The sequence below is a fragment of the Seriola aureovittata genome, chromosome 16 (assembly GCF_021018895.1).
Source record: "Seriola aureovittata isolate HTS-2021-v1 ecotype China chromosome 16, ASM2101889v1, whole genome shotgun sequence".
Lineage (NCBI taxonomy): Eukaryota > Metazoa > Chordata > Actinopteri > Carangiformes > Carangidae > Seriola > Seriola aureovittata.
The window spans coordinates 17785961-17799951 of NC_079379.1; the positions used below are offsets into that span (position 1 = coordinate 17785961).

General features: G+C 43.1%; 1 protein-coding gene across 1 annotated transcript; it reads right to left on the bottom strand.

Moving 5' to 3' along the window:
- Positions 1-706: 706 nt before the first annotated feature.
- jazf1a (JAZF zinc finger 1a) lies at positions 707-13780 on the bottom strand. The gene is made up of 5 exons (XM_056400380.1): positions 13471-13780; positions 6806-6878; positions 5041-5237; positions 3450-3619; positions 707-2055 (listed from the first exon to the last, which is right to left on the bottom strand). The coding sequence occupies exons 1-5, from the start codon at positions 13583-13585 to the stop codon at positions 1879-1881; spliced, it is 732 nt and encodes a 243-aa protein (XP_056256355.1). The 5' UTR covers positions 13586-13780; the 3' UTR covers positions 707-1878.
- Positions 13781-13991: the final 211 nt, after the last annotated feature.

The window sequence follows — 13991 nt, forward strand, 5'->3', positions numbered from 1 at the left end:
TCTTGTTTTTCTAGAGGCAATGAATGATCAAATCCCAGTCAGGGGCAAAAACACTACATGACGCAACGCTACCAGCCGGCCAGCCAGCAAGCCGACCATCCTGCTCCACAGGAGTCGAACCAGCGGCCTGGCACTTAAACACACTAAACACAGTAACTCTAACAGTAACTATAGGCTGATGACTTGGATACTGCTGAAAACACACACACACACACACACACACACACACACACACACACACACACACACACACACACACACACACACACACACACACACACACACACACACACACACACACACACACACACACACACACACACGCTCACACGCTCACACGCTCACACGCGCTCACACAGCACTCATACACATCACACATCACACACATCCATGCGTACAATGAACTGGAATGTTGTTGTCTACAACACACACAAATGACAGGTTGTAGGTGGTAATCTCTTGCAAATACAAACCCACCCTCTTCTTTCACACATTGTTTCTCGCGTAACGACACAGAAAGCATGCGCAAAGACATTCCGCCGACGTACATCCACTCATCCGCACATTTCGGAGGCGCGACGAACAAGAAAACCATTGCCACACGTTTGGCGACCTCCTGGTTGAAACCATCACAACTCCCTCCCTCCCTCCCTCCCTCCCTCCCTCCCACAACCACCCACCAACCCACCCCCCTCCCTCCCCCCTCATCAGGCACATGGTATGGTCAATGTTTGGCAGTGGAGAGCTGATGGCAACGATCATGGAAAAAACAAAAAACAACGAAGATATTGGCAACTGGAATACATTATGATGCTTAACCTGATTTCAAGGCTAAGTCTCTTGAATACAGCTCTGGCACTCTGAATGAGGAAACACTGGAGATATGAAATACATGGATGGCTTTCTGTGGGGATGAAATCTTTAAGGTGTGGATTATTGGCCTGGCCTTTGTACAAATACTCTTCCTGATCAACAGTGAAATATCGCATTCAGAGTGTGTCAAACTGAAAGGCGTATTAGCTCCTAATCTCTAGGATGTGTGAGAGAAAACGTAAAGTCAGCCAGCTGTTTGACCTTTGCCCTCTGAGGTGACAAAAACTGGCCGTCTCAGCAAATAGGGGATGAAAGGAACACTTACTGATACATTGGAAAAAAAACACTATCTAAAACACTGACAAAATATATAAAATAAAGCTTGAAAATAAAGTGTAACTATTTATGTATATGCTCATGAATACTTATATATTTTTATGTACACATACATATCTGTCTATTGTTTATATATATCAATATATCTATATAAAGTATAACTTAACTCTCGCACTTAAACCCCCACAAGTTGCTGTAAAGGCACAGACCTAAGCTCAGCAGACTGCATCTCACGGAGGAGTGTAAGAACAACTGAGCTCAGATCAGCACTAAACTCAACTTCATCCCTCACAGACGAGTGGGAAAATGGGGGCAGGGCTTGGTTGCACTTCCTGTTTCACTTTCTCCCTTTACGTTTCCTCTCTCTTCTTCCATTTGTTTTTTTTGTCTTTTCTTTCTGTTGTTTTTTACAGTTAGCACCTTATGTAAGTCAAACAATAGAAAAAAAAATAACGTGATAGCATATACGAATGTGCAAATGTACAATAAAAATACTACAAAGATACTTTTTTTTTTTTCAAAAATACAAGTGATATAACATGGATAGAAAAAATAATGTAACACAAACCAACAAAAAGATGAAAAAAAAAAAATAATAATAATAAAAACAACTTAAAGCATGCACTTGATCCTTTAGTGTATGGGATGGGTATAAAAAGGGTTGGGTAAGGAAAAGTCAGGATAGAACAGGGCTATGTTTGGGGCAGTTGACTGGCGTGACCACAGTCTCTAGCCTTGAATCTTGCGCAGGATTTCGGTGGAGACAGGTGGGTGGAAGTTGATGGTGTGGTGTCTCAGCCCCTGCGAGGTCTTGTAGCTCTTGCCACAGCGACACTTGAAAGGTTTCCTCACACGGATCTGCGTGCGGTGGCCGTTCTTGGCGTGGTACTTGATGCCATTCACATTCTATTGAGATGGGAACGGGGAGAAGAGGGATACGGAGATAGACAAGGAAGGGTGTTACAAAGGGTTACATTTACCACTTTCTATTAACTCGTGTTGCATGTCAAACCCCTTGTTTAACATGCAGTACTGAACATGGATGCAGTCTGGTTATGGTTACAGTTCAATACAAATCACTATAATCATATTCAATAAAGAATACATGCATACTACACACAGGATCAATCCACAATTTGAGTAAAAGACTACTGTCAACCTGTAGTTTATTATGCCCATTAGGTAGACCATTAACCTCATGCAAAATCCCCAATTTGTTCTTAGAGACTGTTCTGGAATTGATCCTAGAGACCAATTCATAAACTGTTCCATCATGTTAGACCCCAAAGCACTGTCTCTAAGTGGTTTAATGGTTTAATGCAGACACAAACTGGGACAGACAGACAGACGCAATCCCAGTCCTCCAATCCCAGTCCTGCAATCAAGTCAGGGACATTACCATTTGCATATTTGCTTAACAGAGTTCACCACTTCTTAAATGCATTAAAAACAAAAAGTTTCACTGCAGTGTTTACACATTTGCACGTTTGAGGAACTTTTTGAAGCTTTTTCTTCTGTCTCCTTTTGAATAATAAACATCAAGTCACATTCAACATACATCATGTTCAAGGACCTGAGACAAGACAAGCATTCTATAGTAACTCTTAAGTTATCACAAAAACCTTTCTTAGCCACATTGGCCACATTAGCAGTGTAGCTGTAAGGATGACGATGTTGGTCTGTTGTTCAATCCACCACTCTGGTCCAGACTGAAAGATCTCAAAATCTACTCAATCAATTGCCATGAAATATTCTACTGACGTCTGTCGCTCCAGGACACTGTGTCCTTATGACTTTGGTGATACCCTGACTTTTCCTCTGGCGCCACCATGAGGTTGACATCTGTGATCTGTGCCTTGGTAGAGCGTCTCAAAGCTGCTAGTATGGCTGTAGACTCTTAGTCTTGTTGTATCAAAGCTAAACAATGTCAGACCATGGAGAGAGGCACGGTGGGTAAACCACGTTAGATAACATATGTGGGCTCATTCAGATCACTAATAAATGTGGCTTTATTCCACGTCACTGTTTTAATTTGAAAAGGGTATTAAAGGGCAACATTCCCACACTGTCCATTCGTTAAAGAGCAGGCACGACAAGCTGAAAGAGGTTTTTGTGAACAGTTGTACATAAATTCAACCAAAACAAATTTGTCGTGATATATTTATCACAGCTTCCAATCATTATTCTGGATTTATAACATGCTTTTTCAAGCATTATGTCCAGCCATGTGATACTAAGACAAAAGCTCTAGTGTGTCCTGTGGGTGTGACTTTTGTCTCTGTCCTCTGGTGTAGCCTTACCTTGTATCTCTTCTTACAACCAGGGACGGGACAGGCGAACGGTTTCTCCTCTCCTCCGTTCATGCACATGGAGCTGAGGATTGACTCGGAGCTGATGGCGCTTTCTGTGGTCCACGACTCGTCACTGTCCGACTCCTCGTAGTCTACCTCCTCCTCATCATACTCACTGCCTGGAGACACATAGAGGATGTAGAACAAAACTATCTAGTCATCCTCGGATGAAATATGTGTGAGTTTTTACCCAAAAGGACAAAATGCCCTGGGACTTTACCAAATGGAAATGATATATGACTGTTTATTAATACATCTCTCTGTATCCTGCTCCTACTTTGATGGATTAGCGGTCCACTTGTAAATGAAAGCACTGCTCAGACAAAACAGCAGTGGTTTGCATGTGTGTATCTGCTTCTGTGTGTGTTTGTGTGTGTGTGTGTGTGTGTGTGTGTGTGTGTGTGTGTGTGTGTGTGTGTGTGTGCCTGTGAGTCAAAACACAGGGATTGGCACTGAGAAAGAGATCATTAAGTGGGAGTGATCCCCATTGCTCAGCCTGGAAAAAGTGCTTTGCTAAGTGCAGAACATTTTCCACTCACATGCATGCGCACACACACACACACACACACACACACACAAGCATCCACATGACACATCACTGAAATGTTCAGGCACACACACACACACACGCACACAAACACACATAAAGGCCTACTGACCCCCCACCATCTCACAGGAAATGCTGCACCTCAGCATGAGGAAATGGATGGCACCCTGGCACATGTTGAAAGAGGGCGTGTGTACGTGTGCATGTGTTTGTGTTGTGTGTGTGTGTGTGTGTGTGTGTGTGTGTGTGTGTGTGTGTGTGTGTGCCTGCGTGCGTGCATGTGTAGCCATGCTGGTGTATAAGCCCAGACCTAACGCTACGTTTGGAACCATTTGGGCTGGAATTGGACATCTGCTTCTGGGCTGTGCAACACACGGCCCCATGCGAACACACAGCGTGACAGCTGCTATGTAATTAGCAGAGTGTTGACTGGTCTGCTCACTGCAGGAGCCACCTAATCTAACACACAAAACAACACACACACATACATACATACATACAGCAGCAGCAGACAGTTGTTGGGGTTTTAGCCTCTTCCACTTTCTACTCTGGAAGAAGATTTTTCCTCATGATTTAAAAAATTGAGGAAATACTGCCATGAAACATTTCCAAGCTATTACACAATAGCTTTTTATGGTTAAAAGTGAAAAATTTGTGGTTTCTATTTACAGGTTAAATTGCTAAATAAAAGGTGAGCTGGCGCATGCGCTCTTGGCAAATTATCTGAAGTTATGTTTTGAATTTTCCTGCTCAGTGACCAGGTATAAAATAAGCTGCATTCCATTTAGCTTACAAACTCCTTCGTTTGTTCATCAGCACTGCCGGAGTTTGATGAATATGCTCCCGATGGCACAACCGTAACTCTAAGCTTTTTCTGTTACTAACAGTAAGGTTCATTTGCATTAGTTTCAACACCTCCATTCACTCAACACATATAAGCAATCCATCTGTCTTACTCTCAAATACACATTTCAACACACACACCTGTCGTACCTGTAGGTGTGCTGCTGCGGAAGGAGGAGGAAGGGGTGATGGGGGGCGTGACAGGAGGCGTCAGGTTACCGCTGGTGTGGCGAGGAGGCGTGGCTGTGCTGTTCCTGGACACCCCACCCGTGATGGACAGGGACAGTTTGGGCGTGGCCTTCTTTTTCATGGTCTCCTGCTCCCTGCGTGCCGCATCCGTCATGAACCTGACAGCACGAATGTGGTTTTTTCAGAAAATCTGTGATGAGTCCCCCTATAATCCAACTGACACTTTTTTTTCTGCCCATTTGATATTTGGGAATTCAAAAAAATATGGTAACAATTTATCGGCTGATCATAATTTTCTATAACAAACACTCTTGATAAGGATTCTTTAGGTTTTTGCTTTTTTTTTTTACATTTGAAAAATCAATTTGTTGATACTCCCTAGTGAACAAACTACCGTATTTAAGGATAATACTGTGCCTACTGAAAGATACTGCAATAAGATAATATCATCATCATCATATTATCAGTCAAGCTCTAGTCCTTGCATCTAATATTATTCACCAACAAACCTTCCACGTGACAGTGATGTTGACGTCAACTTATAAATGGAGGCAATGTTGGTGAAACAAATGATCTCATCCTTCCAAGCCACTAAATATCCAAATGTCATTCCAAAAATTCCCATTTGATCTTTCAATTTTTCTTTCGATTATTGTTTATGACTTAGAGGAGCATTCCGGTTTATTTCAGCTTGGGTCTTATTTTTTTGGTTTTGGCCATCCTTAACAGTTATGATACTGTTGAGATCATGGAACAGACAGATGTCACTACAATGAAGTCATATGGGACATGAAAGTATCCAGGTTATCAAAAACACTTGGAGGTAAAACAATAAGCGACCACACCTGAGATGTTAGCAATAATCCCTACTTGCCACAACTATGGCAAGTTTGCTACAAGAACACTAAACTAAGAAGTCAGTCTTTAAACTGTAATCATCTTACCAATCACCTCTGTTTTCTTTCCTAAAAAGATGCAGGTTTGTTTAAAACCTGATCAACTGTCTAATCTCTTTTTAAAAATGCAGTCAGCAATTTCCTTGGTGAGTAAAATATATTATGGTTCAAGTTATAAATAAGTGTATTTATGCCTTAACAAAGCCCTACTGTTTGTGATATTCTTTATACTTACTACTACTTGTTTGTGTTTGTTACTTTCTATAGTGTCATTTGTTGCTATAATTATGGCTGTTCTGTAGACTGTTGATTTGAAAGGGAAGTCTGAGCTTTACCAAAACATAATTCAGCTGCTGAATGAACTGCCCCTTAAATATACAGTCATCACAACATTGTTCAGTAAATACAGATGACATTTACAACCTCGCCACTTGGACAATTACCACAGAAAACAAACCTCACTCTCTCTTTCTCTCTCTATGTTTTCCTGTTATCTTTCTCAATGTTGCATCTTGGAGTGATTTAATGGGACATTAAGTGGGACGTGACACCACCACCGCATAACAACACACACGCTGTAATCCTGAAGCGCCGCCTTTGGTCGAGCCGCTTGCAGAGCAGGGAGTCAGGAGTGACTGTCTTGTGTGGTTTTTCTGTGCCGGTCTGTGGATGAGTCACTGCTGTGTCTATGGGAAGACATCAGCAACTTTGAGCTGCTCCCCGCAAGCCACATGAACTCTCACACACACCAACAGGCTTTCACTGGTGGAGCAATGCTGCCCTCTATAGACGGACACCTTTGGGTTAAGTGTGTGTGAATGTGTGTGTACCTGTTTATGTAGCTTAGGGCCAGATAGGTGGGCTGCTGTTGCTCCTGTTTCTCCAGAACTCGCGGATCTGTGTCTGAGAGAGAGAGAGAGAGAGAGAAAGAGAGAGAGAGAGAAAGAGACATTCAGATTAATCACTGCTCTCTGTGGAGGGAAAATGTTGTGTGAATACTCTTAGTATGTATCTGACTCATACATCTATTCTTCCTGCCAGACTGGCTGATAGCTTACTGGATGTTTCCCACACTGCATTCTCTGTGTTAGTCTGTGCTACATGGCAGCTTCAGATACATTTCAAATACTTTCATAAGCAGCGCATTATTACACCAGTGCCAAGCCCTCCCTAATTTAGTAACTTAGTGTCTTTCCCTAAGTGACCCAAGTCTGCTTAATCATCGGCAGGGACTGAATGTGGCAAAGAGGAAATTTGTCTGAGGTTGAAAGAGTGACTTGGGGGCTGTGATGAATGTACATAGTGTATTACTCGAAAACACACACGCTCACGCTTTTTCCAGTTGACTTGCTACGCCAGTAACACTACAGTAGGCAACTTCCACTGCCTGAGGGAAGCAGTGTTAACTTCAAAGCCCCACCTTCCCACCCCCTGGAAAACAGGAGCAAGTGTGCATGAAAACACTGCGCCTGGATGCATCTGTGAAGTACCGGTGCCATCAAGTGTTCAACAGGGGAACATTCAGAAGGATACTAACTAAAAAACTTGTAGTTTTATGCCATGGCGTGCATGTCCATGTCTGTGTGAGAGTGTGTGTGTATGTAGGCATAATTGAAGCTGTGTATGTAATGGCTAGCAGATGTATTGCAATTTAGATCCAGGAACTGGATCATCTCTGTGCAACAATTAACAACACACTCCTGGACACTCCCTCCCACTAATCCCAAGTGTGTGTGTGTGTGTGCTTGCGTGCTGGCCTTCTCAGCCCTTTGGTTTTCAGGCTTTCACACCTCATAATTAAAAAAGAATGCAGACTTCCCACAGTGCAGAAGAACACCAAGGAGAGCAGCAAACAAGAAAACAACCCAGGACAAAAATGCACACTACTGCTGCTGTACAGACCAGAGTCCTGAGTCCTGAACACAAATATATACACACACACACACACACACACACACACACACACACACACACACACACATACACACACACACCTGAGGTGGTCCACAGAGGTGGTCTTTGACAGTCTTTTATAGCTGAGACTTAATAATCCTACCTGCTGCTCAGATGTAGAGACCAGAGCTCTCTACATACAGACACATACACGCACACACACGCGCACACACACACACGTGCGCCTCGACCTACAGCATTGGCAAGGCTAAGTCTTGGGACATCACCCACCATCGTCCTTCTGCAAATCCTTGAGTTGAAGCCTTTTTGTAGCAGTGCTAGGGAATTATCTACTACAATGTAAATTATTATTAAACATTAATATAACTCTGACTCTCTCCAGATATTTACAATCAAGAAAAAAAATGAAAGATAGCGTGTTTAACAACAAACAACACATGTTTGACATCTTTATTGTTCCACCTTTTCAAATGTGGGAATTTGCTGCGTTTCCTCATTTTATGATAGTCAACTGAATATATTTAGGACTGATTAATTTCTCTCAATCTGAAGATTAATCAATAGTAAAACTTTTGATGTAGAGCAGGTATGTAATATGGAAATGAACAAAAAGGTAGGCATTCACTGCTCGTTTCACTAGAATGTTAAAACAAGCTCAGAAACTTAGATGTGTTGTTGCTTTGAAGACCAGCAAATTTCAAGATTGGTATCATAAACTAGTGATTATTTTCGTGATCAGTTAATGTGTCGTTTTGTGTGTGTGTGTGTGTGTGTGTGTGTGTGTGTGTGTGTGTGTGTGTGTAGAGGAAGGGGGGGAGGTGTGGTGTTGGTGGAAATAGGGTAAGCCAGGTGCACAGAGAGCGCTGCAGTAAATGTTCACTGGTTTTATGACTTCCGCTCACCTAGCAGGACAGGAAGCTAACACGCTGCTGATCTAGCTAATGGAGCAGGATGGGAACCTCCACACAGACACACACACATACACACACGGAAAAAACTACATGGATATCAACTTTCACTGATTTAATTCCAAAGCTTTATATTAAACAACTTACTCTGTGTGTTTTCACATATTTGCGTGTTTCAGTACATGTGTGCTGCAGGTCTGAGACACTGCAGAGTCTCCAGGGTCTATAAATATCTCCCTAATTAGCATTCCTGTCATTAAAAGCAGCACCAATCAACAGCCCCTCCAAGTATTTCAACACAGACATCCATCTCTCACCGGCGGCACATTGCTGCCCCCTGCTGAATACAATGTGACCATATGTACTGCATGTGAACATGTGTATGGCTCTGTGAATGTGTGTGTGTATGTGTTGAAACCAGGCCAAGAATGCATGGCTTGTTTTGCAGGCTGCTAATTAAGCCACAGAGAGCATTTTAAAGTGTTTCTAGAGCAGCAGGCAACCGGATGGAGGGAGAGGAGAGGAGGGGGAGGAGGAGAGGGAGCAGGGGGGATATGGGTGGGGGAAAAGCAAACTTCTCTGTAATTACACTTCCCGGGGCTTGGTTGGCCGCTCGGGCCCTGTGACTTCCGAAAGGTGATCCGTGTGACTGTGTGTGTGTGTGTGTGTGTGTGTGTGTGTGTGTGTGTGTGTGTGTGTGTGTAGTGTGAAAATAGAAGGGCTGTAGTTTCCAGTTTAGGATGCCAGTCCACTAATTGCTCCACTACACCCTGACAGGTCATTTAGTAAGTATGGTGAACACACTCTCTCACACGCACAAACACACGCCCCTTCCCCTGTCACACCTCTGAAAGTGGGATGAGAAACAAGCTGGCATCTGGGAGTGGAATATAAAGTTTTAATCATTATCATGACAGTATATCTGTGAATTTATTTATTTTTGTGTTTGAGACTATCGGTGAGATAGAACGAAAAATTTAAAGACATCATCTTGGACTTTAGGAAATAGTGGTGGCCATTTTCAATATTTTCTGACAGTTTATAGATAAAATAACTGCCCCATAACTTCATAAGAAAAATAAACACAACTTGCATCGCAAAATGTAAAATAATCTAATTTAAAATCAAAGCAATGAACTGTGACACATGACACCAAACTCCTCTTATGTCTAACAGTTATTTATGTTTACATTTTTGCTCGCTGATTTGGCAAACTGAGAACTGCAAGAGAATATTATGACGTAGCTAGCTAGCTAGCTGTCCATATTCATTTTGCTGTCATGTAAGAGAAAGAAAAGCAGCAATTATTCACATTCAAGATGCTGGAACCAGAGAAAGTTTTGAAAATTTGCTTGAAAAATTACAATTGTCAATTAATTTTCTGCCTGTCAACTTATCAATTAATTGACTAATCATTTCAACTCTGAAAATCATATCACAAAATGATTAATTCTTACCCAGCTCTACTGGCATCATCAAAGACACAAACACTGCACAAAGACCATTTCTGGTAATTCACCTCATAACTCCTTAGTCATGCATTTATATCCTCATTAAAAAAAACTAATAGCAGCTGGAAAGGGGTTTTCCTCTCTGTTAATGTCAGACAGTTAACACCTTCTTCACCATATTGTGTTTGCATTTGCCTTTTCTTTGAGCCAGGGCTGATAAAATGCTACAGCCAAACTAACCCTGTGGGCTGAGTGATTGCGCCTTTTAAAATTACTGCATGTTCATTATCAGCATGCTTAGGCAGACCCTACATTATTACAACACAATGCTGGCTTGACTCAAGTCACAGCTCAGATTCCAGCTATAAAATCAAATCCAGATGAAAAAAAAGAATCTGTCCAAACAAATCTGAGATGTTTGGGATTTCCCTCTTCTCGCCCCCATATTTTTTGTTTCTTAACCTTCTCTTTCAAACCTCTTCCCTACTTTTAATCTCTATCTACCTCCCCCTCCTCCCTCCCTGCACCTATTTGTTGAGGTAAGAGGCAGGTATGTGCTTGTGCAGGTGAGAACACAACGCACTGCTGCCACGCACGCAGGCAAACAAGCCTGACATCATTGCATTCCTCAGACCTTACCTAGAGTCACAGCACAAAGCCTTCGACAACAACCAAACACCACACCAAACACAGTTCACCTAACCCATTTCCTCTTGTATTCAGCAGTGATATAAACAGTGCGGGCATGTTATTGGAGGGCTGCTATCCTATCGTCTGGGATGAGGTCAGAATTGAAGACCCACACATTACCCCTTTTTGTCACGGAAAGGATCATCTGGTCTGTTTGCTGCCAGCTATTGTATGCTGTGTCAGAGCAGGCAGGAGTCGAAATAAGTAACAAGGTGAGATAATTGAGATAAACACGGTGCCAAACCAACGTCTCAACCAAAATCTGATTTTTTTTTAGACTATGCAGCACATGGGATGTCCTGCCAGAAGAGGGCAGCACAGTCTATGATAATGACCAAATGTTTCTGGCACAGGCACACACTGATATCTGCACCCTGACCTCAGACCCACTGACTCACTTTTACCGCTATTTATGTCTGCTATCACAAGCCTGTTATCACCTCTAGATTATCTGATTTATGGGTAGCACCGTCTTTTTTGTAATCTGTTTGCACACTGCAGGACAGAGCACAAATCAAGGCAATCTGTTATCTTCAAATCCTCAAACAGCTTATCCAACATCTCATGAGAAGATGCTAGGAGGATCAAATTAGCTTATCTTTTGATTGATTATTGATCACACCCCATCGCACCACTTCAAAACCAAAGAGGAGTCAAAGCTAAATGCCACTACCTCCCCCCATCTCCCACACTCTCACCTCAATCCCCTCCATCTGTCACACTTATCCCTGTGGTAACTGATCTGCGCGCAGTATTGATTAGACTGTGTGTGATCTTGACACTGCTGATGACCAGCCGCAGTATAAAGCAAGCAGGAGGGCAACTCATTAATTCAAGTGATCTGACTAGTAAACCACCATTCTGTTGAGCTGACGGTTGGGGTCAAAGGTCAAGCTAAGAGCCAGATGGGGGCATATATCAGTGGATGTGCAGTCTGGGTTGTGTGACTGAGAAAGCAATATCTATCCTTGCCTTTCTGTCAGTTTTGATCCTTTAAAATGTGTTCACTAAAGAGTTATGGGAAACATTGTGGTCTACAGGTGTTTGTCAGGGTAGGAAGGGTAAAATAAATAAATAAATAAGTAAAATGGCAGACTTTATTTCTCCCCTCTTTGAATAATTTGGAAGAGATCCCTGGAGCATACGGTAGGATGAAGCGCGATCCACAACAACACCACCACCCACCTATTCACCCACCCTGCTCCACTTTCCCCTACAAGCACAGTCAAACAAAACTTCACCACTTTTTTAAGCATCAGCACATCAGTCCCAGGCCACATGTGATGTGACATCACACGCTGGGTGTCCTCACCACAGCTGGCTGCTTGGTTAGCGCTCTTTGTTAGTGAGACAGCAGGTGTGCAATAGCTCAGCCAATATACTGCCCCCAACCCCTTTAGAGACTGCCAGTTGCCATGGAGACAGGCTCAATGAAGCATCCATTTTACCCCCCTCACCCTGTCGCCTCGCCCCCTTCAAATAGCCCCCTGATGATGTACACACACCACAAATAATGATTAGCCCACATCAACGTTGTAACTGATTTTTGAGTAATTTGATGGTAATCAATTAAAATTAGAATAAATAAAAAACTTAATGCTAATGACTTCAAGTCATACACACTGCTAAGATTTTATTTACTAAGCCCTCATCTAACAGCTATATCTGCAGCTATGACATTTTAATTACAAGTTAATATCAACTTTGTTTTTCATGACAATGAAATGTGATGACCACATTATTTGTCACATTCAGTGATGCTGGTAGCCTAAATATAAACAGGTAAAACTAAATAAAATATATGAATTTAATAAAGCACTGCTGATTATCTTATTTCTTTGCCACGGGTTAAATCTTTTGCATTAGGTTCATATTCCCAATTATTGTGGTGATCAGAGGGTTTACTGTCAGATGAAAATCTAATAAGCAACAAGTTGAAGCTTGTGCATGTGGAATAAGATCTAATTATGTCGCTGAATGTCTGCAGCATCTTGGTTTCATTTGATACAGTGTCAATGGTAATTAAGTGACACCAACATAATCGGAAAGCATTGCAGAAGGTGATGTCTCGACGAGTTGACACACCTGAGGTGACAAAAGCGACAGACTTTTAGGCAGCTCAATACACAAGCAGTGTGAGGGAAGCCCCGGCTGCAATGCATCGGGCCTGGCGACGTAAACACACTCCTCTGCAATGTTAGCTGTGAAACCGCTGCCTGGTCGGGATGCTAGTTACACCTATGAGACCTACGCGGCCCTCGTAGTCGAGTTACCGCTGCAAAAGGTAATTATCACACCTACAGCACAATAAAACAGAAAGACGACCACTTAATTCACAGGGAAGCAGTGTTTTTCGAAAGAAATAAAGTCTCATGGTGCTCAATAACTCTACGCCGACGACCCTCGACGGGCAGTGAGCAGAAGGAATAGCGGAATGCAAACCCGAGCCTGTCTGCGTTTAGCTAACTAGCTAGAACGCTAGCTAACACCAGCTAGCTGCCTAGCTCCGTCTCCCCCTCTGGCCCGACTCACCGATGTGATTGTCCTCGATGTGGACGATGAGCTCGGCGAGAGACTCAAACTGGAGACCGCAGCCCCCGAACCTGCAGGAATTGGAGAAGAAAGAAGCGGCGGCGATGCCCGTCATGTTTTCGGCGCTGGTGCATTAACCGGGTGAGGAGGGCGGGGGGGTTCAGGGAGCCGGGGTGGTGAACGAGGAGGCAGAGGCTTCAGGTCCGGGGTGGGAGCGGGGCAGAGCGCCGAGCGGCGGAGCAGACACCGGGCGGACAGACAGGACAGCGGCGGACGCAGCTGGGAGGCAGGCGGGACAGTGGGGGTGGGGATGGGGGGAGGAGGAGGGCTAGCTGGTGGGAGGCTACGTCACGACCTGCCTACCTGTTGGGATCTGACCTGACTGATGACATCAAACAAAAAAAAAATCAAAGTTAAATCTTAACACACACCAAAGAAACACCTAGCATATATGCAAATCACGGAGTGCTCCAGACTGCATAGGTCTATAAACGTAATCATGTTTATTAGTTTTTTCAGAT